General features: G+C 40.8%; 1 protein-coding gene across 1 annotated transcript in view; it reads right to left on the reverse strand.

The window, feature by feature from the left end:
- The window catches only part of DPP10 (dipeptidyl peptidase like 10), a 749,561-nt gene extending 726,935 nt beyond the window's left edge, over nt 1–22,626 (reverse strand). The window contains exon 1 of the mRNA XM_056861104.1: nt 22,463–22,626. Within this exon, the coding sequence (XP_056717082.1) occupies nt 22,463–22,522 (60 nt within the window). The 5' untranslated portion in view covers nt 22,523–22,626. The remainder of the gene's footprint in view (nt 1–22,462) is intronic.
- Nucleotides 22,627–26,244: the final 3,618 nt, after the last annotated feature.

Consider the following 26,244-nt stretch of genomic DNA (forward strand, 5'->3'; position numbering starts at 1 on the left):
TGCCCCAAAAACCTCCCTCCAGTAGCGAAGAGGGACCTGGCAATCCTAGGTGGTTTCCATTTTTAAGTCCAGCTTCAAAACTTTGGGTTTCAATGGCATCAACTTCATCAACACCAAAATGTTAGAAATTTGTGCGCATGGTGGCCGGGGAGGGAAGGGGCGTCTTCCTCTCTGTTGGCAAATTTTAAAATCTTGTTCGTTTACATTCAAAATGATTCATTTTGAGATTTCACAAGTCAAAATGAAGGATGATTAATCAAGACTCACCCACAGGCCCAAGGCTGCCTAGAAACCACATGACCTGCCATTGAATCTCGTCTCTCAGATGTGTGGGGGCTGCTGTAGTTGTACAAGAAAAGGCACTCCATGTATGGCCAGAAGGCATAGTCTTTTTGTTACCTGAAGCCAAATCCTGGCATAAAAACATGTTCTAGGAACAAATCTGGAGATCCCTAGCTTAAATTAAATTTTACTCATGCATAGGGTTGTCAACCACCAGGTAATAGCAGAAGATCTCTTGCTATTTCAACTGATCTCCAGCTGATAGAGATCAGTTCACCTGGAGAAAATGGCCGCTTTGGCAATTGGACTCTATGGCATTGAAGTCCCTCCCCTCTCCAAACCCCGCCCTCCTCAGGCTCCACCCCCAAAATCTCCTGCCGATGGCGAAGAGGGACCTGGCTGGCAACCCTACTCATGCAAGAGTTGTTTGTCACCATAAGAGCCTTCTACATACCAACTAGAGAATGTACTTAAGAAATTATCTGCAGTTAACTTCTCTTTTTCTTTTTTTAATTTGCCTCCTCTTTCATTTTGCCATGTTCCTAAGGAACACTACTCTATTGCGCTCTCAATCCCAGGATCCTAGTATTCGTCTTACAATTTACAGCCTGCACTTTAGGGGGGGAAATATCGCACAGCACCAGGTCCTAAATTAAACTGGCTGCTGAATCAGGTGTAGGAGTCAGTAGAAAGGAGACCAGCTAATTGCAGGAGCTTTAGTCTGCTTGCTGTGATCAATACTACCAGGGCCCAAATACATTAGAAATAGATAGCATGCCCTAGACAGCTCCACCTCACTGTCAAATAGGTCAGACTCCCAGACAGCTAAGGTTCTTGGATCTCTTGGCAGAGACTCGGTGTTCAAGGCTATAAACGGGCGAAGACTTAAACCATCAAGACAAATGCTACCTACCTTTGCAGTGGATGGTTTAAGTTGGCTCATAAATAGCTTCCAGGACAGACTGTGTACCTCCAGCAATGGCTCTGAACAGATTTCCTTGTTGTTACAATCCCACAATGTAGCATTCTTTTGTAAAGATTTTTTCAGCACTTTAGAAAGAAATGCTGAAATGTTAACGGCACTATGGGACTGAAAGCAAAACAAAACTGTGTGCGACCCTATGGCTTTGGCTTCCTGGTAGATTTTTGTCCCTGAGGGGGAGCCTTAGGAGGTTGCTAAGATAAAGGGAAATGAGAGAGGTCTCTGAAGGAAAGGAGAGAGAGAGAAAAGTTCTAAGAAGAAGGGGACGAGAAAGGTATTTGAGGAGAAGGGAATGTTTTCTGTGCAGATAATACCATAGTCTTGTGAGTGATGTAAAAAAGAGCTGCAGCCTCTGGACATTTACAGCCACACAAAACCTGCCAACCTGCAGGGAGATTAAGAGAGGCTTTTGGAAGCCCTGTGACAGAAGAAGGAGGAGGAGGAGGAGGAGGAGGAGGAGGAGGAGGAGGAGGAGAAGAAGAAGAAGAAGAAGAAGAAGAAGAAGAAGAAGAAGAAGGAGGAGGAGGAGGAGGAGGAGGAGGAGGAGGAGGAGGGTGGAGGTGGAGGAGGAGGAGGTGGGTGGAGGTGGAGGTGGAGGTGGAGGTGGAGAGGTTTTTATATGCCGACTTTCTCTACCACTTAAGGGAGACTCAAACTGGCTTACAATCACCTTCCCTTCACCTCCCCACAACACACACCCTGTGAGGTAGGTTGGGCGGAGATAGCTCTAAGAGCTGTAACTTGCCCAAGGTCACCCAGATGGCTTTGTGTGTAGGAGTGGGGAATTCGTAGCCAGTTCACCAGATTAGCCTCGGTCGCTAATGTGGAGGACTGGGGAATCTACTGCTCCAAACCACTGCACCATGCTGGCTCTGCCACTTCTCTGTTTTTAGTTTAATTTTGTTGTAGACGTTTGTCTTTATACATATTATTGGTACCTTGATTTCACACACTCCTTTAAATGAATCATTTATATTTTAAGTAGTATTTGTGAAGGATAATTTTTTACTAGAGGGAGGCTGTTTTAAAGTTGTGTTTTTCTTTCTGTTGCCTTCGGGTAACTTCTCTGGATTAGGAGAAATGGAAGCCAGTAGGCTAGTGGTAATGTTATTCTCTACCGTTCAACCCCCTTCCAGTCACACCCCCAAGCCCCATAATTTTTTTCCTTTGTTTGAGGTCGGTGAAAAAGAGTGCAGTTCAAGGCCGATAAAAAGAGTCTGGAAACCAGGGGGTGGGGGTGGAAGGAACTTACCAGGAGCAAAGAAAGCCCTAAGCTAGCGTTGCTGGCAATGCAGTGATGCCAGTTCTAGCCCACCTGGGAGTGATGTCATCATGTCATTGGTGATGTGGAGATGCTCTGGTATTCCAGCAAAAACTCTATGGTAGAATTCATTTTTACCACAGAGTTTTTGCTCAAATACCAGAGGGTCCCTTCATCGCCAGCAACATAATGATGTCTCTTCCGGATGTTGCCGTGTTGCCGGTGAGACAGATCTAGGCCTCCTTTTGCTGCCAGCAAACTGGTGCCAGGGGAAGAGACCCCAGAGTGGGTGGTGCCCTGCTCCCAGTGGGGGCCTGGCAAGCCTATTTCTAAGTCCATTGAAGTAAACTGGCATAGAAAGATGTAACTCTGCTTAGAATGGCACTGTCAGTTATACAGTTTTAAGAAAGCTGAAGCAAATGTTCATAACCAATTCAAACTCTGAAATCTTTTTTTTTTAATTACTTCCTTGAAGCCCCTTTCCTCAGAGGATGTGTCATGGCCCCCCCTGTGACGGACTCGGAGGAATCAGCAGAAAAACTGGAACAGCCGACCACGCCTCCAGGAAACGTGGCAGAGAAGCTGTGGGCTGATTTACAAGGGCCGGTGGAGGCTTCAACAGCTCAACAGCGTGATGGATTCCAGCCTTCCTCAGAAGCCAGAGGGAGAGATGATGAGTTACAGCAAGAAACTGGCCCCATAGAGCTCCGAAGAAGAAAGCAGCGACAGCTGCTTAGTGAAAGACGGCACTCGGCGAGATTACTCAGACGTAAAGAAATTACAATGGCTGAAGATGACAGTGAGCAATGGCAGGATCAAGCTCACTCCGATAACCGGCCAGATCTAAGGTGTGGCAAAACCCAGCTGAAACGTGGATGCAACGTGCTGAACTCCGGCATCAGCTACACAGCCACACGCCACTCTAGCTTGAGACCTTGGACTGACTTTATACACCGACCTGCTGACTTACTAGTGACCCTGACCTCGGACTGCCTATTTGACGCCTCTGCTGTTTAGCCTTTGATAAGTACCAGCCCCGGCCTGACTTTTGGATTATCGGACTTTGCTTTCCCTGCTATCTCCACTGTTTAGTGCAGCCGTCCCGCTGTAGAAGTTTTGGCTTCTGTGCTTCCCTCGCATCCTGCCACTCCCTCCCTCAGCTCCCTCTGCACCGTGCCGCAGTAGCAGCCTGGCCCGCCTGCCCGGCCAGTACAATAAGAAAGTCTGTAGTAGTTTGTGATCTATGGTCTGCTTTGCAGTAGAGTATTCCCTGTTCCTATATATGCCATCTGGTATTGTTCAATAAAGCTCATTCAAGAATTGCACACCTGGTCTCAGAGATGCCCCAAAACATTGTTTGTCTAAGGCTTATAATCAAACACACCCACACAATGCTGGTAAAAACAAACTGAATAACTTCCAGTTTGTTCCCTTTTAATTGTATCCCAATACAGTGTCATCCTTGCATGGTCTAATCTACTGGAGAACAGTAAACGACAATAGAGATCAACTAGTTTTCAATATAACATAGTGTAAACCCTGCTTCAGATGAAATAATATGATATGTCTCGGACACAGTGACAGATACCAAATACTGGATATGCCTGCCTTATCTCCTGGATGACTGAACATCTATATGTAGATATTGTATGCATAGGTCCTATGCAATAATTGAATCCAACAAACACAGACCCAAACTGTATCATTATTTCTCATTAAACTTTAACGACATAATGTGTAAGCCCTGTGCAAATCAGCAATGCTGATTCTATGATCTTAGGCAGATGATGAGAGGGAGGGCATCTTGGCCATCTTCTGGGCATGGAGTGGGGGTCACTGGGGGTGTAGCGGGGAGATGGTTGTGGGTTTCCTGCATTGTGCAGGGGGTGGACTAGATGATCCTGGTAGTCCCTTCCAACTCTATGATTCTATGAAATGCTGCATCCAGTGTATAAAAATGATACCACATGCAGACAGTGCCAGTCTTTATGAACCAGCCCATAATTGTGGTCATTGTCGTAATCACGGTCATCTTTTGAGTGCTACAAAAAAATTAAAGTGGGTTCATCAGTGGCATGAAAAATTATGATTTGGGTTCCCAATGAATCACTGACATACCTAGCCAATGAGGAGCTTTTTTTTTTTTTACTCAAATTGAAAACAAGCTTTTACATGAGTGTGAAAACAGTAACAATAAGTAAATATTTCTAGAAACTTGCATTAACTATTCTGACTGAAGAGCTATATTTACTATTTCTAGCTGCTGGGGAGAAGCAGCTGAGAAAAGGCATTACTTCCATGCGCTGTCTCAGAGCATCTGGCTAGCCTAGGAAAGTTCCCACTGGCAAGCTGCATTGCCCACTGTTGCTCCATCCAAGCAGCAGTGGAAGAAAAAGCAACAGCAACATCACTGACATAGCTATGTCACTTCCAGCTAAAACCCGACAATGACAGAGGAGCTCTAGGAATTGCCAGAAACTATGGTAAAATCATAGACATTTCTGGTGATTCCTAGAGCTAACCTTTATTTCTGGTCTGTACCTGGAGGTGATGTAGAAATGTTTGTGATGTGGAGCCCACCCTCCCTAACCCTGCTCCCAGCCTTCATGCCAGCTGCTAAGCTCAACCTGGCAACCTTAGGCTGGCCAGTGGCCATTTTGGAACCAGGGTATTCAACCAGTTGTATCTTAGGTCTGATCCATCTGGGCTCTCTTCCTAACATTAGTCTTGCTATCCAAGTTATATGCTGAAGTGAAATTACCCACTACTACAGTAAATACTTCATTGGTGAAATAATTACACAAGAAAACACATGCTTATATCTGAAGGTGAGTTAGCCAAACAATTCAATCCTGATTTCTGTGTTCCTAACCATTGCCCTCTTTATTCAAAGAGCAACATGTGTAATTATTGATATTTGAATAAAGTAAGCAAGAAAAGCCATTAGTCTTGTCATTTCCGAGCTTCTAAAACACTTTAATGGGTTTAGATTAAGACGAGGGGGGAAAGGCCTTTACAAGGACCAGAAAGTAATACTCCTCTAAAAGGAGAAATTCAAAGGCATTATTACCTCACTGATATTCAAGGTTAAGATACAGATTTCATATACAAGGCCACTAAGATCTATTGTCAACTCTATGGTTCAGGAAAAATGACAAAACGTTTTTTTCCCTATGTGAACAAGCTTAGGTCTCACTCTCTCCTCGCTCCCCTCACACATGGCAGTCTAATAAATGACTTTCACAACAAACCATATCTTGTCATTCCATCAGAACCACAATTGTGGCTTGTTCTCTTTGCAGCAAACCAGAATTCCAAACTAGGATTAAGCAGAGAACAAACAACAGGTTACAATTGGTAGGAGCAGTACAGACAAAATGGGGTTCAGGAATCAGTTACTTTGGAGAGAACCATGAGGCTGGGTACCCAAGGTTGGGTAGAAAGAAAGAAAGAAAGAAAGAAAGAAAGAAAGAAAGAAAGAAAGAAAGAAAGAAAGAAAGAAAGAAAGAAAGAAAGAAAGAAAGAAAGAAAGAAAGAAAGAAAGAAAGAAAGAAAGAAATACTGAAAATATAATTTATTTGAAGCGCTATGTAAAGGTTAAAAATATTTTAAAACATTAAAATAGCACAATGGCATTTCCTAGGGTTGATACCTGCTCTACTAGGTTGATACTAGCACACATCGTATATGAGAGACATATACAAACCAGTATTACAACTAGAACCAAACTGACCAGATGTTTGAGTAATTGGTAAAAGATTTTACAACCTATACACATGTCTGGTTTGCTTTGAACTGTTTGTATATTTATTTATTTATTTATTTATTTCTGTAAATGTGTGCAGGCTTAACATGGGTTTTTATTAACCACTAATGAAGGCCCAATAGGCCGAAACGCGTTTGGTATGTGGTTACAGACATCAACCCTAGGAAATGCCATTGTGCTATTTTAATGTTTTTAAATATTTTTAACCTTTACATAGCGCTTCAAATAAATTATATTTTCAGTATATATATATATTCTTTCTACCCAACCTTGGGTACCCAGCTTCTGTTTTCAGGTTGGGTTTTATTCCCCTCTTTTTTCTTCCAAGAACTGTGAGGTGCCATACCACTGAAGAGCCAGTATGGTGTAGTGGTTAAGAGTGTCAGACTAGGAACTGGGAGACCTGGGTTCAAATCCCCACTTGTGCCATGGAAGCTTGCTGGGTGACCTTGGGACAGCCACACTCTCTCAGCCTAGCCTACCTCACAGGGTTGTTGTGAGGATAAAATAGGGGAGAGTAGAACAATGTGAGCTGCTTTGGGTCCCCATTGTGGAGAAAGGTGGGGTATAAATAAATAAAATAAATAACATTTAGAAAATAAAGGATTCCTCAGACCAGCCACCCGGGGCTATTGGGTCTGGCAAGACCAGGGGCAAGCACCAACGTTTGGTTGACCAAAGCTACCTAAAGTTGTGAGGACTGGGGCAGGTTAAAAAACCCTCACTCAACACAGTTGTGTTGCAACTCCAATGAGCCAGGAGCAGTTTCTACTCTAGGGCTCGGATAAGGACTGGTTGTACATTAGGTAGGGAGAATATACTAGTCATATAACCCCCTGTTTAAGAGCAGATGACTAACTATGCAATCCTAAGCACATATATTCAGTTCAACCGCACTTATTCCCGAGTAAGTGTACTTAGGACTACAGCCTTTAGCAGGTTTCCCCCCCCCACACACACAGCAGGTTATTAAAATTAATTTAGCTGTGGATCAGTTACTAAACCATACTATCTGTGACATGTCTTGTTATTTCTGTACATGTACACAGATTGGCACAATGGCTGGTTCCTCCTCACTAGCCTTCTCTAAGCATAGTCAGTAGGATGAGAAAGAAGCAATGTGCACACAGCCTTTCTACAGCTCTTGACAGGTTGTTGGGTTTTTTTTGTTCTTTGATCCATAGCCAATGCCTGAAATAATCTTTAATGAAAAATGAACCTCTTAAGCTATTTGTTTAGAGAGAAGACACCATACACACAAGGAAACATGATACAAGCTCTACAGGCATGCAGGAAGATGCGTTGCCTTCAGGCTCTTTCATACCATAATTCAGTTTTGATCTGGAAACTGCCAGCCCTGTAATAACATAACAGGCCATTGCAGCACCCATATTAGATTACTATTCTGTTCTGGTTTAGATCTGTTGGGGGTGAAAACAAACTATAGATCAAAGCAAGACTCACTATTATTGATTTTGGAGATTTACCTTTTTCAGCTTGTCACCGTACTGCTTAAATTACTAGGTGATTTGAAATTAATATGGCAACTTTTAACCAACGTGAGTCCTGATCATGCGAGGCGCCAGATACAGCAGGTTAAGTGCTGTGAATTTTGTACTTCCAAAGTGATTTCCAAACTTCTTTTAGGCACCCAGACCTTCAAGCCCATTTATCAACATGAACACAGGAAATGTATAAAGCAACAGACTAAGCCTTGGCTCATGGAGTCAAGCCCACATCGATCACTGCAACATAGCTGGGGTGACAACATCTTATAGGGATATGGTCCCAGATACTTCGTAATATTTCATAGTAAAATACAGCTACACAGGGAGCAGTACATTTTGAAAAATACCAGTGTAAATTTTTAAATAACTTCAGTGACTCTATTCCACCCCAAATAGAGTTTAGAATGTTTGCTGAAAAGATACTGAAATGTGCACACAACTTTCAAGAATGCTTTTAGCATCCCAAACAATAATTAATATTTGATAGATAGAAACATTTAAAATACTGTATTTTATTACTGGTTTCCCCCCCTAAAAACCATCTACCACAATTAGAACAATAATTAAAGTTGATGATAACGCCAATTATTAACTTTAAGTTAACACTACGGCCTTTCAAAACAGCATGTGACACAGCAAATTTGCAGTTATTGCACTCACTTATTGCCCAGTTAACAGATTATGCCTGGACCCTTCTGAGCTGAATTACTGGCCAGTTTACAGCCTAGGTTTCTGCCTGTATCTTTAACAAGCCTCCAGAAAAGGCTGGGCAGGCGTTGTGCAAGGGGCTTCTTCCATCCCCATCTGCATTCTGATGGTGACAATAGGTTGCTTTTCAGAATGGTTCCAGTCTAGGGTTGCCAACTTCCAGGTAGTAGCTGGAGATCTCCTGCTATTTCAACTGACCTCCAGCCTATAGAGATCAGTTCCCCTGAAGAAAATGGCCACTTTGGCAGTTGGACTCAATGGCATTGAAGTCCCTCTCCTTTCCAAACCCCACCCTCCTCAGGCTCCACCCCACAAATCTCCAAGTATTTCCCAACCTGGAAGTGGCAACCCTATTCCACTCTCTTCTGTTTTGGCTGGCTTCCTAAACTTTGTCTGTCAGAATCCCAGGGTTTTGATTGACCGCATTTTTGATCCTCTGTGTCTTCTTCCTGTACCCCAATTGCCTCTACGCCTGCCTGTTCTAGAGCCTGTACGCAACATATGTGTGCACTGGACTATGTACCATACTACTTTTCTAACACCTGATGAAGTTTATACAAACTACACCTTATGGTAAATGTGTTTAAGCAATGTGCACTGCCAGTCCACTAAATTCCATCCTGTCTGTATGCTTATTGCCTAATTGGTCTTGAAAAATATTTCAGGCCTGGGTATTGGTTGTGATTGTGAAGCTCGCCTCAACTCGTGGTTCTGCGGCACTGGCAGGACTTCATTCTCACCACTGTGTAGCTACCATTTGGGAGTATACCATTCCCTTTAGTTTATACAAGTTTGGACTCTATGGCTACAGTGGTACTACACAGGCATTGGTTTCTTTCTTTCTTTCTTTCTTTCTTTCTTTCTTTCTTTCTTTCTTTCTTTCTTTCTTTCTTTCTTTCTTTCTTTCTGCCATGCTCGTTAGGTATTGAGTAAAAGAAGGTTCCCACTGTAAAATAATCCTCCCTTGCTCGCTTCCTCTAGTTTGGTAGGAGGGAAATCTTTCTTCCTGATTAAGCTATTTATGTCTTTCATCTTCTCAACAGACTTTCAGACGATAAGTTATTCTGTTCTCAGAACAGTGTCTGTCAGTACTATATTCTCAAAAGCTCAGATTTTCATGATGCTACAGAGATGACTTATAAACATAAACATCTTTTTGACAGCAAAAAAATGCTTCACATTTACTTTGTCTCTGATGTGTAATAGCAGCTTCCACACTGTTTTCCTTTTCGTCTAGAGCTAAGAGGTCTTACTCTCTTGCAGTCTAGCTCCTAGGTGCAGAGGATGGGTAAGGTTGGGTCAGTCACAGAAGCAGAAAAGGAGCCCATTGTAATACCAGGCTCATTTGTCAAGACAGTGGTGAGATGGGGCTAGGGATTTTTATGGAAAACAGTTCCACATTGCTATTCTATAATAAAGGAGTCTGTTTTCCACAGGCAGATTCACACATGAATGTTTTTCAATAGCTACAATATTAAGGAATGATGTCCCTGTGCTAAATAGCCATTGAAGCATCATAGATAGACCTTATTCTTTTAGACCAAACTGCTAATAATACACTATATGTCTTTATTTATTTATTTATTTCATTTATACACTCCCTTTGCTCCCAAAGCAGTCTACATTATTGTCCTCTGCTCCATTTTATCCTCACAGCAACCCTGAGGTTGTTAGCCTAAAAGAGCATTGACTGGCTCAAGGTCACCCAGCAAGCTTGCATGGCAGAGTGTCAATTACAACCTGACTCATTCAGATCCTAGCCCAACATTCTAACCACTACACCACACTGGCTTTCTATTTAAGTCCAAAAAACGATTTAAATAAGTCTACTTTTTCCCTTTCCCCAGCTTCCCCTAAGCAGAACAACCCTGGCTGCTAAATTTCGAACGTTAAACTGCAATGTGACTCTCAGTTCCCAAGTCTTTCCCCATACCATAGGACCATTAAATTAGAAACTCAAACTGGTTTCAAATGAGAATTCATCCAGTCAATTCGTATAGAGAGTCCCAAAGATTTCTTGAAAATCTAGATACTATTCAAGTTTCTCTACCACCAGCAGTCCTGTATCTCCTCCTCATACTCCTTGATGGTCAGGCAAGAGTGTTCCCAGTGATGCCAACATATTTATGATGTAGTCCAACTTCTGAAGTGCAGTTGGATATTTTAAATGGTTTCAAGGGAGATGAGATCTTGGGATGACAGTGGGATGTTTAGATGCCATTCAAAAACTGAAAAAACAGTCTATAGGAAACTACTGGAGTAGCAGCTGCCAAGGGTGACTGGGGTTATATGAGTTATGGTAGAAGGTGGAACTGCTGATCACATTCTCCCTTTTCATCCCCATGGCTAGATCTGTAGTCTGTATCCTACCTGTCTGCTCAGCGAAGCTAAAAGCCTTCTTACATTTGAGCTGCAGTGTAGGAAAGTCTGCAGCTGAGGCAGGTTACATGTCATTGGGGAAGAAACGAGACAAGGTCATTCTCCATGACCTACACAATATTAATCACTGTTTAGATTACTTCACACACAGAGATAACAGCATCTGGCTATGGTTGTGTGCATGTGTGCTTTAACTATAATATTGGATCATTGAGGGTATTCCTTTGCAAAGGCAATAATTATAAGATAACGTTTATTGTTATAACAATGCCATACATGCTTAAACCTCCTAAAGAACTGCAGCAGGACATAGCTCTCAAAATGCAATTTGGGCACTCTGGCAAACTGCTATTGACTCTCTCAAAATAGCTAATATGAAAATCAAGGCATCAAATGTTTAAGACCCACCTGCCACCACAAATCAAACTCAAATATGAAGGCAAAAGATATCCTGGCATCTTTCAACCTTTTAATGAGCTTCTCTAAGTGCAGCTACTATCAATTCACAATAGGACACAGCTGCAGCAGAGGCTTCACATACAAAACACCTCATCCCTCTCATGCCGAACAACCCTGGGGTCTCTTCCATAACTCTCTTGCGTTTCTAGGGGAGAGCTTGCTCATTTCCATGCTCTATTAAATTAGGAGGTTTTTTCCCCCATCTCTGAGCTCAGACTCCCATAAACTTGCATGTAAAGGTTGCTTAATTCACTAACTCTGTAATGTAGCACGTAAAAAGAGTGGAAAATCAGTATCTAAATCTGAGTCTCCAGTGACCACAAAGCCCTTCAGTGAAAGAGTGGGAAGAAAGGGTACCACATTTTAAATTATTTTCAAAAGAACTAGCAGCATCAAGACTTGTATCCATTATTATTAACTTGTAGTAAATGTCAAGGTGGGGAGGCTGATGGGAAGGAATAATCAACAACAGCTGCAGTTGTGTTTTCCTGCACTTTATTTTTTTTTTGGCAGCTGTCTGATTCCTCTTATTGTTACAGTGATAGCGAGAAATCCCAGTTCCCAACATATCAAGAGTCCAACCAGGTGTCCATTCCTAGAATTGACATAATCTGCAGATCATTTTCAGAAACATGGCAAGTACCAACTCATTTATTTGCTATTTACTTCATTTATAGATCATTTATAGGTTATCTTTCTCCCTGAGACTTAAGACAGGGCTATAATGCAAATAATATCTGGCCAAATAATATCTATCTGACTTCATGGAAAGCCTATCAACCATCATTCAAGTTTATGCCCAACTACAGATGCTGAAGAGGAAGAAATTGAAAGCTTGTATGCATTTTAAAAAATGGCGGCAGAGCCAAAGCGGCCTTGAATAATGCCAAATAAATTCAGCATTATTCAGGGATCCGCTTTCCGGCTCCCTTTAATAGCTGCCATTTTTGTACCAGTAACTCCCCCCAAAAAATTACCAAAAACGTATTTTTCAGGTTTTTCTTCGGTTTGGCATATTGATATGCACACCCCTACCACAGACTGGAAATGCTCAATCTACCTTCCAGTTCTGAAAATGGAGGCCTCATAGATTACAGCAGCTATCGGACCACTGCATTCATTTCTCAAGTGAGTGAAGTGATGCTCAAAATCTTGCAAGAAAGACTGTTGCCATATATGGAATGAGAAATACCAGATGTTCAAGCTGGATTCAGAAAAGGAAGAGACACTAGAGATCATATTGCAAATTTACATTGTTTACTGGAGCATAAGCAATAATTTGGGGGGAGGGGAATCATCTTGTGTTTCATAGATTACACCGTTTTTGACTCTGTGGATCATGATAAACTATGGTTGGTTTTAAAAGAAATGTGTCACAACATCTGATTGTTTTGATGCGCAACCTGTACTCTGGACAAGAGGCTACGTCAGGGCAGAATATGGAGAAACAGAGAGGTTTCCAGTTGGCAAAGGTGTCGGACAAGTTATCGCCGATCTGTTTAATATGTATTCAGAACATAAAATAAGGATAGCTGGATTAGATTTAGATGAAGGTGGAGTGAAAATTGGTGGAAGAAATGTTAATGATTTGAGATAAGCCAGTGACACCACATTACTGGCAGTGAAGCCTTGAAACAACTCCTGATGAAGGTTAATGCAGACAATGTCAAAGCAGGATTACAGCTGAAGAAGGCAAAGGTAATGACTATTGAGGAATTACACAACTTGAAGGTTGACAATGAAGAAACTGAAATTGTTAAAGATTTCCTATTCCTTGGCTCCATCATCAACTAAAAGGGAGACTGCAATCAAGACATCAGAAGGACCTTAATTCATAGGTTTGCCATAATTTAAAAGTGACTTGATGACACTTAACACACACACAAGGACAGTATAATGCATACTTAAATTAAAATTGGTAGGCATATCTCTCTGTTTCATCACCTAACTATCATTTCCATGACCATTAATCCACCCTTATTTTCTGCCATGCACTCTTCTATCCTCATCCTCCATGCCCAAGCCTGAAACCCTTAATAGATTTTCAAACATTCCTTGAAGCAGAGCATGATGAGGTACAAACCAAACACATATAAAGTGCATATTAATGCCAAGATATAAAAATGGCCATGTGAAACAACCCAGAGACAAATCTAATATGTATGTATCTTGGACCGGCTCTGCTTTACACATTAGATGAAAGGACAAATTTGGTGGATTTATTAAAACACTGATGTGTTTTGATTCAAATTGGTAATCTTCGACCCTTTGAATTGGAATTCAATCTACTCCATTAGCATGTTACAGAAATAAGTTACTTGCTTGTTTATATAAAGCAATACCATCTTATGCTTTTCCTTATCCTTTGCCATAAGGAGCTGCCCTGTGGAACAATTATTGTAAATAAATGCCACATATTTCCTATCGGGTTGCACAGTTTGCACTTGCAGCAAAGAAAATCAGGCTTAAAGAGGTTTTACAGAGAGCAAATATTTAGAGCCTCTATGGATTAATGTTTTAGTCCGTTTTACTGATATTGATGTTTCAATGTTTTATATTTTATTTCTTAAAGGTGAAAGTTATCTGTGTTTTATCATTTTATTGTTTTGTATTGAATATTGTGACGGCCTATGGCTATACAATAAAACTTTATTTCTTACTTTGTATATAAATGCAAACATCATTAATTCAGATAATCTCTGAGAATTTCATTCCATTTTAGAAGGAATGAAATTTCAAATGTACATGTGCTTCCCAGTGAAACCAATGGAAATAAATCAGAAAAGGGAAAAAAAAAACAAGAAGAGAACATACTAAAGAAAACAAATGCAACATAACAAAGTACAAACTGAAGCAAATAAAATGTATGTACACCACCATTGGCTCTGAAGCATGTGTTTCTGTTATGTATATACGATCACAAAATGAAGACATAGGAATTTTAGACAAAGCATTTGTCATAACATGTAAAACTCTCTTGTAAGAAAATTACGACAGTATCCAAATACACAGGAATTTGAGTAGGAAGAACATCTCATCAGAATCATTACAGAAAATGAAATATATACTGCCACATTCCTTAGGTCTCCACCCCACAAAAAAGCACATAACAGCAGACTTTCTCAGTCATAACAACTATTCGTGAAAGGCAAATTTAGCCATGATTATATCCCAAGAAACAATTGACCTTGCTTTAAATAAGGCTTATTATAAATTTCAAATACATTTGGTGCCTACCTGCTTGAAAATACCCTTCTGGAACCGTGTCATTAATCTAAAAGCTATTAATGGCCATTGCAAAGCTCATAGACCATGCAGCTCAACCGTAGTATACGTAATTGCATATGTGCCAACTATACATCCTTCAGACCATGCAACTCTGAAGTCATGAGTAACGTTTCATGAGTAACGTTTCAGAATGATTATATATATATATATATATATATATATATATATATATATATATATATATATATATATATATATATATATATATATATATATATATTCCCTTTGCTGTATAGAGGATAGCTTTAAAAACTAGCTGGAGGAGTTAAAAATAGTCTGGTTTCACACTGGCAGATGGCATGCAAACAACTGAAACACTACAGAAAAAAAACACTTTGTGTTAATTCAAAGGGCCTGATCTTGCATCAGGAAGCATCCACTAATCCAGGAAAATGTATATGAACATTACACTGGCAACGGGGCTATTTACATGCCTCTAAATGCTAAATACATGATTTACAAGTTGAAGGTAGGAAGTTCAATATGTCGCTGTATTGATCTCTAGAAGATCAGGTATACCATACCATTTGGAAATAGACACACTGGAAGCGAGCCATCCTTTAAAGTTATTTACAGGACATCTTTTCCGGCTTTGTGCATCCCTTCCTCAGCTAATTTTACATACTATTTGCTTTCTTTTTTTTGTACCCCTATGTCAAGGATCATCAAAGTAATCTTGAGGCAACCTATAAATCATTGGAGAGCTTTATAACATTTTAGAAGCAGCAATACTCTTTCCTTCTAACTCCCCTCCCCATTTTTATATTTTTATATTTAACAGCACTATTAAAATGTTCTGGAATCTTACAACCTTTGCCTGGTGTATGTCATTTTTTAGATTGCAAACCCACAGGTTTTAAAATGCATGGAAACAGCTTTTAGTAACAAAGCGTTTTTTTAAAAAAAAAATACTATAAATGAGGAGCTCACTTGTTTATAACTCTGCCCATCTTCTCCTGAGCTAAATGTTGTGTTTACGTATTATGAACAAAAAAGTGTTATTGAAAAGCTGAGAGTGAGAAAAAACGAATAGACCTTGGGAGACTTGGAGGTGAGAAGCATATAATGTAGGAAGCAAAAGCAAGGGTGGGCTGGGGACCAAAAGATGGGTGCAACAAAAGGCAAGCAAAAAGGTCAGATGAAACTAGCATTAATTTAACCTCCCCCTTACAGAAATTACCCCATTTATGCAACATTCTTCTTAAGCTGATAACCATTCAACTATAGCCCGTTCTTATGGCCCCATTGTCAGACATATCCCTACTGTTTGGTGAGCATGTTAGTACAAATGCACACACATCTTATGGTAAGGTTTAGGTCAGACCATCCAAGGACCAATGGCGCTACATAGATAGCAGGAAGCAGGTAAAAAAGATGGAACAATTGATTGGAGCCAATTGGGAAATGGATCAATCACAGATTTATGTATCTAGATAGTTCTGAACTATCATTCTCCAAGATCAGACTGTAATTGTTGTCAGAGGATTGAATACAGAGTTTTCCGAAGGTAGAATGGAGCTTCCCTGCTTCCTCCCTCCCACCGCAGCCCACTTTTTTCCATGAAATGCTGCTTGTACGGGATAGGGGATCCTGAGAAATGACACAAGGAGGGTCTGCAGCAGGAAGGGAAATTGCTGCAAATTGCCGATTTAGTCTGGATCCAGCCCAAGAGTTAAAGCTGACAGATGATACATACAGAGTGCCTGGGAAGTCCAAGAATGTGGTGTTTATGTGTTTAATTTTCTTGTCTTTTCTTAACATGTGCTGCTGGACATGTGGCATTCGCTCATAATACAAAAATATTTCACAATCTGAAAACCCTTTATGATCAATGGTAGAATATGCAACATTTAAGCACGCTTACAGGGCAGCTTCACTGAGTAGTAGGAGAAACACCTAATTGCTCAAGGTTGGAAGCATCAGCAGGGAGTTGTGTTACTGTTGGGACAAAAGAGTGTGTTACAGTCTACATAAAATGATTAGAGAGCTAACGGATAAGGCCGTCTTTCCCTTAGATGTCATTACCTCTTATTTTTGAAGTGTGACATTCATAGTGTGGTATATGGAATAATTCTTAATGGGCCAAGCTATCAGGTTGCTACTTGGAAACTGATATCATCTGTAGCAGTGTACAGTATTTCAGTAATGGTCTGGTCAGTTTATTTTTAAAAGTGGCAGGAACTTGGGCATTCATCTTTAGTAACCTGCATATATTGGCAGATTTTCCTGTGCAAATATTTGAATAGAAAACAGAATCATGGAGTTATGAGAGATGCACACCCAGATACACCCATACACACAGTCTTCATTCTACGTAGCTATACCTCACTCCAAAAAGGTACCATGTCAGAGAAATAGAATGTAGAATCTTAAATCCTCACTGGGTGTTTTAAGGCATCTCTCTAGTTCTTTAAATACGATTGTACTGCACCATGTTAGGCACTGCCATGTAACACAAGGGTAAGACTCCAAAACAAATGTCCACATCTTTCAAATCATAGGAACTAAAACAAAAGTCCAGTGTCAGCAGCGTGTAGTGTTTCCAATTTCATGTAAGAAATAGTGATCCAGGGAATTTTTAGCTTTCATGAAAATGAATTCCAGGTTCAGATAGCTGAAATGTGTACTCATGAAACAACTTTCATCAATGAACTAGATTAGTGCTATTCACTCTGGAGAGCCACATCCATTATTACCATCAACCAAAAGAGCCACATTTACTTCCACCCCTTCTAGCTTGCATCTCAAGGAGGTTGGCAACTGTTCCATTCCTCCAGCAGCAGCTGTTTCAAAGTGGGAGCCAACCATAGTGCCCACTTGCCCACTTTCTTAAAACAAGGGGCATGTGACACATTTGGGAATGTTGCTCAGAAGAGCTTCTGGTGGCATGTCAAACAGTCACTTATGGCTCCCAAGCCCAACATCTATTGAAATCCTGTTTTTTCATCCACGTTCCAAAATATCTGTCAGTGCTGAAGAGGTATGATTGAGTAGAAATGCATATTTCTATACAGCATTTGAGCATTAAGACCTTATGAAATGTTTCTGCCTAATACTTTCAGTTCTGGTCAGAAGGCATCTACTGAACCATGTTGGACGAGTAGCAAACTACTACCCTTCTAACAATTCAAATGAAAGACACATTTTTTCTTCTCCCAGGAAGATTATCTTAATGGTACAGAATCCAAACAATTTCCTTTCTCTGCTACCATCAGGAAAAAAAATGTTAAAGTTAATCCTACGGCTAAGGAAGTATGATTTCCAGAAACCTACCAGTGACACATTCGTAGCTACACATCTGTCAAAAGAAGTGGAAACTACAGTGGTCAACTAAATGGCAGCTTCTGAACTGCTGGTCTATTGCTACAGCGAAGAAATATCCCTATCAGCAGTTCTATGGGTAGAACGATAAACAAGCTGCGTTAACTACAACACATTTGATGATCAGGTGGGTTGGCCTTGGCCAAGATCAACATGGGCTAGAATTCCTCACATGTTTAGACTTATAGAATCTGAAGCCCTGAACCAGCTCTTCAGCTATTCTGGAAATATCTGGATATCAAGCAGCTACAAGAACTGCTTGAGGATCACACACAGAACAGTCATTTGTACAAGGTAAAAATTTTAAATTGGAACCACTGCCTGAATAGGAGACTTGTAGATTCTCCAATCAAAACAAGTATCCTTCTCTTTAAACTTTCACTTATTGAAGGACTGCACTTTTATTCCTGTCAAGCACTGGGTCACTTTCTCACAAACCATCAATTCATGTTCCATATGGAAGAGTCAAAGGCTCAAAACCACACAAAGTATGTCACAAAATTGTAACCCGAACAAGCCCTCAGTGTCCTGTCCTTTATACCTGGCAAATATAACAGAGAAAAGCAAGAGGAAAATGATTCTGCTATGTGGTATCCACACCTTCTTGGATGTTTTCACATATGTGGTATCAAGAGATTTATGGCTGTTGAATTTAGCAAGACCAAATGGTTCGATATTTTTTTTTTAACAAGACAAGCACAGCTTTAGCAACTCTCTCCTTTGTGACACAAAGTTTTCACTTTGCTATTAGTAAAGCAGAAAGGTACAGTATAGTGGTGAAATTCTGCCACAGGATCTAATTTACTTGCAGCGTTACAAGATGAGCCAACAGTGTAAAGAATGAAAACAAGCTCTTTGCCCAAGGGGTGGCTTCTGAAGTCAAGGTTGTAATGAAAGAAAAATAAGGTAAGAATTTAGCATTCCCAGCCAGGCCCTAAAAAGTTTTTTTTGTTACAGATCTAAGTGAAAAATCATTATTCCGAGACCTGCTTGGAGGAAAGATTTGCAAGTGTCTCAGAAAAAGCTGTAAAGTGAAGCAGAATTAAGAGAGTGTTTTATTAGGAGACGGGGGGGGGGTTATCTAAAGAAAACTTTAAAAATTTACTAATCTTCTTCATTCCATTTTTTTTAAAAAAATAAGGAGGTCTCCGAATCCTAGCATTATGATACACACATGAACAGAGTAGAAAATCCTTTTTAAAAAGTGATTCATTTTTATTTTACATTTGCAGAGCCATGCACTTTACTGCTGAAGTAAAAAAACAAACAAACTAGTAGTTAGAAAAAATATATATAGTGATACAGGAAGCTGTCGTGTTCAGACCTGAACCAATGATCCCATCTGGAATATCACCTGCTTACCTTAACTGGAGCTAGCTCTTCCAGGTCTTGGGAAGAATCTCTTTCCCAGCCCTTCTACTGGAAATCCTTGGGGAAGATGCAAGACTGAGCCTGGGACCTTCTATGTAGAAAGCAGACCTCTACGACCAAATGATTGCCCATCCCCCAGGAACAGATTACAGGAAGCAACTTCACATATTTTGGGCTTTTTGCTTTTGATAGACCAGCCTAGAACCTCATTTTTGTATCTACCAAAGAATAAACATGACTGAGAAATATACAATATATGCAACATAAACAAAAAAATATTCAAGACTTTCACCATCTCTCGCTGAGGTCACATAGACTTCATTCCAACCTTGTGATAAACACCCATCCCTAAAAGTATGTAAATACAGCCCAACAACTTTCTCAACACATGCAACAAAGTCTAGCCCATAATCTGAAAACAGATTATTCTTTCCTGTTTTTTACCAGACAAATAGATATTATTAGCTAGATCCAAGGTCTGTTTCCCATAAACAGGGGGACATTTCCACTCACTCAGAAGGAATGGGGTTAATGGTTGCCCAGGTCCCCTTCCTAATGCCAACACCCATCATACTTCACCCTGCTCTTAAGGGTCTCTTGGCCCATTGGAGCCACTTCCTAGAAGTGCGGGGGAATTGAATGGGGGCCAGAGAAGGTTTTTTCCCCATAAGCAGAGCTTTGCACATAGCCCAACCCAGGGTGTTTCTGTTATACTGCTATATTGTTGCTATTCAAATTATAGCCATAATTTTCTTAGTGGCAGTCTACCCTTTAAAGATGAGACCTGGAGCAACATGAGAGAACGTGCAATTTGGATCCCACAAGAGAAGAAGCCAGGAAGGGATCCCAGAAGGCGAGCATTTACAGGAGGAGGAAAATGTACTGGATACCTCTGACCTGAACTCCAGCTGTCCCGCCAGCAATCAAATCCCCATCAGACTTCTATCTGCCTAGATGTACTATTCATCTGGCCATTTGCCTTTCTTCCTGCCATCTCACTTGGCATTCCCAAACCCACTTGCTATTTCTTGCAGGATTTTTTGGGTCTTGGTCACAGTATGTTCAAATTGATTACTGAAATTTGAGCAGCCCTTTTTCTTCTCCATTTTTCCTTGTGAAATTACCACTACGAAGACAACATGTCACCCAACAAGCCCCTCAGCAGTGAAAGCAGCCTGAAACCTAACTTCATACTTCTGTCAGGCTGCTGCAGCCATTTGCTTAGCACTGCAGTATCTTGAAATCTTTTCAAAGCACTTAATACACCTGACATAACAATAAGGAATAGAAAATCAAACTGTTTAGCTTGGATACTGTTATTAAGACGATGGAAGAACACTGAAAGGTTTGTGCCCAAATGCCATTCAGAATCTGCCCCCTTCTCTACCTGCAGAATATTAACCAGTTTTTAATAGCATTATCATAAGTTTTGTGCTTTCTTTTAGGCATGTGGTCAAGGGCATTTAATAAGTGGTGCTGTCAGGGAGCAATTAGTCTCAGCTGTAGGGGATATGATATAGGTATCCTCTGCATTGCACATCTTTGACTTAGTCCTCAGAGTTAAGAATGCAGATTCTTGAGAGCAGCTAAAGTTGATTTAATACTAGAAAATGGTCTGAAGAGGGCCAAATGCAGATCATAGGATTTGCTTCCTTTCATGTACCAACAGGATGTAAGTGATCATTTAGGCATCAGAGATACCATTAAATTCATGTGGCCAGTCATTATACCACAGATCTTTCATTTCTATCTGTCAGGAGCTCATACTTCCTGCATTCCTTTGGTATATCAAATTGAAGCATAGCCTGTTTATACATGAAGGAATGTTAAGTCACATTTTCTGTATCCTGCTCAGAGATACTAACTGTATGAAGCTTAATTACTTTTAGAAATTGGTTTTTTCTCCTTCTGTCACAGAATGGAGCTCATTCATTTCATTTCTTTAAGGAAAACAGATTTTAACTATTTCTTAGAACAGAAGAAGCAGCCCAATTCGCTATACATTTACTTGGAAGTAAGTTGCACTGCGTTCAACAGGAAAGATCCCCGAGTGAGTTAGTGCTGGGTTGCAGTCTTCATCACATTTTTATGCTCCCTCTGTCAGAATTTTGCAGACTAGGCATTACACAGACCATTCCTCTGTGCCATGCATTTAGGAAACTTTAATCATTTGTTCTGTAAATACATAAAATGCTTGCAGTAGAGGGATTCCATAACATAACCAAGAAAAGAAGCATTGTGCAGATGTTTGTTTCTCTTACATGAGAAGAGGCATTTGTGTAGCCTTCCTTCTACGAGTAAACAGCTGAACCCCTGGTAAAAATCCCTTCCAATTAACACACATTTACCTTTCTGTAAAGAACAAATATAAAATCAGTGCAAGGTTCCTACTGCCCCCCCAGCAATATCGAAAATGTCTATCATTTGTAACACATCTAATACCTATGCATGTGGCTTAAATGCAGAGTAAGGTGAACACGAAATGATGAGAGAGTTTATTTCACATTGTTGACTGATCAATCCCCACCAGTCAAGACTGTCTACAAAATGACAGGGCCATCAATAAAACTTCAGCCGTCCACTGCACCTCTTTCTTCCCCAGCAACCCAAAACATTTTCAATTAACAAGCCACCAGCAAGCCAACTGTGCTCCATTTCATTTCAGCTTGGCTCACATACCTATGCATGCAATTGATCTGACCTTTAGGTTCAACTGATTGACAAGAATCTAACTGCCCAGTGCTTGGGCATTTTACATGGTACGCAGACACATGAAATGAAAGGAAATAATCAAACAGGTTGCCAGCCCTGTGCTGGAGTGCGTCTTTAACTATTTCATTTTTCTGTCACCACGTAAACTACTGCCAACCTTACCAATCACACTGATCATAATTCCCTCTGACTAATATTCCAAGAAAGCTAGTTGACCCTCCTACACTAGAATGATCACTGGGAAAAGACAATGCAAACGCTATTCAAAAAAATCCTAAATACAAACATTCAAAACTCATCTTGTGCCCCAGAACAATCTAATGAGACGCTGGGTAGCCCAGCAAAGACATCACAATTTCTTCCAGAATTTAAATAAACCATGTAATCTTTCCTGTCCACCCCTAGCAATAATGAATTGTCCATACCTTGATTGACTTGGAAGGCTGACACTTGACCTGATGGGACACGGTTGCAGTTTGGTTCATGTTTCAGCACCCTGGATAGCGCACAATCCCAGAAGGAGTTATGTTAGAGCAACCGGTTAGAAATCCGTCCTTTCTGCTCGGACTTCTGCTATTGCTTCTCTTGCAGGAGTATTTAAGACTCTAGAGACCAAGAGGCTCTCAGATTTGTGTGAGTCTCTTAAAGCCTTAAAGTCAAGCCTTCGTTTGATTCATTGTTTTTAAGCATGCAGAGAGAGAGAGCTCAACGGCTGCTTCCATTCACTTGCACTACACCTCTCCAACACTGAGAATGTGACAGCTCTTCAGCGCAGCCAGCGATCTCGATTCTCCGTCCCTTTGAAAAGAACAGAATACCAGCAAACCTCGTCAGTATCTGCTGCAGCAGAGTTGCTTAAAGAGCCACTCTCTTTTCTTTGAAATGAAACTAAAAGTGGGTATTATTACACTTCTATATACACACACACACACACACATGCTTCAGATTCGGTGTGGTGTAGTGCTGAGTATCAGACTAGCATTGGGGAGACCTAGCATCTGGAAACCCCCCCCCCATTCTGCCATGGAAGCTTGCTGGGTGATCTTAGGTCAGTCACACACTTTCAGCCTAGCCTCCTTCACAGGGTTGTTGTGAGGATGCAACAGAGGGGAGGAGAATGATGTAAGCCACATTGGATCATCACTGAGGAGAAAGGTGGGATATAACTAAAGTTAATAAATAAATAAAGTCTGCATGAACATCCCCCCCAAATAAGAGGATTTTAATACTTTTCACATTAACTTAATTTTACTTAGGTGGTCAGTGAAAAATTAATTGTAATCATAAAAAATGCCATGTTCCTAGAACTCTTCATAAACAGTGTTCACTTAAATCACCTATGAAGGAAACCACCTTTGCCCTTATTAGTGGACAGTTAGTTACCCATGAGGTGTTATGATGTCCATGTCATACCATTGGTTGTCTTTCTCAGATAATTGGGATTAACTTGCATAATCAGGATCAGATGCTTGCAACATCTACCGCTTCTCTGCTGGGGACCACAACAAGTTGCCTACCTTTCCTGTGGATGCCTTCCACAGCTCCTGCTGTGCACTGAAAGGCATAAGGGTGAACACTAACAGCTGCATTGGTGGAATGGCCAAGAACTCTGACCACTGGTGGTGGGAAGTGCCATCAAGTTGCAGGCAATTTATGGCAATCGTGTAGGGTTTTCAAGGCAAGAGACAAATGGAGGTGGTTTGCCATTGCCTGCTTCTGTGGAGCAACCCTGAACTTCCTTGATTGTCTCCTGTCTAAGTACTAACCAAGGCCAACCCTGCTTAGCTTCTGAGATCTGGTGAGATCAGGCTAGCCTGGGCCATCCAGGTCAGGGTGCACTGAACACAACATATGCTGAAGTCTGAGCACTGGCTTAACACAGAGATGCACAAAGAGAGAGTGACAGCATGGTTTGTTCAAGACATTATTTGTGCTGTGCTGCTCTTTAATAAAGTGAATTAAATAGGCTCTGGAGACCAAGTCCTACATGAAAGGCTGAGGGACTTAGGAATGTCCAGTCCAGGAAAGAGGAGGTAAGGGGGAACATGATTGCTCTCTTTAAGTATCTGAAGGGTTGTCACTTAGAGGAGGGCGGCGGGGAGCTGCTCCTGTTGGCAGCAGAGAACAGAACTCACAGTAATGGGTTTAAATGATGGGTGGAAAGGTACCGGCTGGGTATTAGGATTTTTTTTTCTACACTAAGAGTAGGTCAGCAATGCAATCAGCTGCCTAGGGAGGTGGTGAGCTCCCCCTCACTGGCAGTCTTTAAGCAGCGACTGGTTGAACACTTGTCAGGGATTCTGTAGGCTGATATTGCATTGAGCATGGAGTGATTATTTTGTTGAACATGTTGGATTTAGTTTAATAGTCAAATGAAATATTTTAGGAGTCGACAAGAAGGCTTGAACCCCTTAAGTACCGTTCCACTGGCACAGCAGCAGCTCCTTCGGTGGAATGGATAGGAGTTTTTTTGCTGATTCCTTCCTCCTGCTGCAGGCTTCCAATTTGTTCCCTACCCTGTTCCTCTGGGTGCACTGACAGTTTGTGGGGAGGGAAAGAATGCTGCAGTGACAGTAGAGGAGGCAAGGCAGTTGTCTTCCTCTGGTGCGACTTCACTCACACTGCCTGTATTTCTCTGTGCCATAACATTAAGGGCACGTACTCTTTTACATCAGAGAAAAAGAATGGTTGGAAGGACAGCCATAACTGTTATTCCCTAAGATTGTCTTGCATCTGCCTTCTGCTTTGAATAGAACCATTCCCAAACACTTGAACACTGCATCAAATAAATCTATGCCAGGTGCTAGTTTAGGCCTATGCATGAAACACATGCCGGAGAGTCAAACATTTGGCAGTATTGATTCAGTGCTGGCACAATCTATAGAAAAATCCTTGAAAGCACCTTTTACCCACTACTGCATCACAAAGCCTTAATTTAAACAAATCATTATGATATGGGCACTACCTTCTAATCTTATGCTAAAATTATAACAAAAACTTACAAAAGATAAGTAACTATTCTAAGCAAATTATCCACTTCATTTTACATTGTGAAGTGAAGGGTCTTCCAAGATGGGTAGTTTTGCTAGGGTAGCAGTGATGTTTTGTGGCTTAAAGGATAACCTGAAATATTTTTCAGTGCAACTTCAAAATACATTTTGGTTAACTCTTTACAACTCTGCAAAATTGTGACATATGTTTTGGATCAGAAACAATGCTATGGTAAAATATGGTTTAAGTTAAGGCAGAAGAAGGCACCTCTACCAGTGTCTTAGATCCCATGGAAGATTTTCACAGATGGAAAGGGGACAATTTTCACTGATTCCCCTCTCCACTGCAGATCTCTGACTCTTCTCCATGCTGTCCCTCAATGTCACCTTTTTCCCCAGAAAAAAATTTCAGAGGGTATTTTGAGAGGTGGAGGGGGGAGGAAGGGGAACATTGTACTCCATTAACAGAAAACCTTTGCTGGATCCAAATTAATATCTCCAACCAGCCATGAAGTCACTGGGTGGCCTGGGTCATTTGTTGTCTCTGAATCTAATATAGTCTGCATTCTAGGCTATCAAACCGTATCCATTCAATAACTTCTCCAAAATCACAGTGCAGTTGAGGCCTCCATGCATCCACAGATGCTGTGAATCTCACTGCATAGGAAAGGAGAAGTCTTGCATAGTATGGTTCAGGAATCTCCTTGTTTAACTTGTGGGCACTTTTTGAATTTTGAAAGAGATAGTTTCATAAAGAGACTGTTTTCATTTTTTTTTCATTTTTCATTAGATTTGATATTTTTGGATCTGGGAGTTCGTGTGTAAATATTGTATATTTGCCCTTCTCTAATAAAATGGTTAAAAAAAAAACAGGGTTGAACACAACAGAACTTGAGTACAATATGGTTACTTGACAATGAAAGGATTGCTTGTTGAAAAACAAATGGCTGCCATGGTGGCTGGAGCCAATCACAAAGGTTTGGGAGGTTCCAAGCCAAGCATCCTTCTGTTTCCAAATACATGCTCTTGAAAGAGACAAAGGAGAACCTCCCGTGCTCTTCTGAAGCATTTTTTGCTCCAATGAGATGGCAGGAAGCTGGGATTTTTTCTTTGCATAGTAGAAGGGAAGAGGAAGTGGAGACCAAGAAACACATTGGTGGGATCACTGGTCTAGTGGATTATGTCACTGACATCAATGTACTGTGCGCTGACTATAC

The sequence above is a fragment of the Euleptes europaea genome, chromosome 15, assembly GCF_029931775.1.
Source record: "Euleptes europaea isolate rEulEur1 chromosome 15, rEulEur1.hap1, whole genome shotgun sequence".
Taxonomy (NCBI): domain Eukaryota; kingdom Metazoa; phylum Chordata; class Lepidosauria; order Squamata; family Sphaerodactylidae; genus Euleptes; species Euleptes europaea.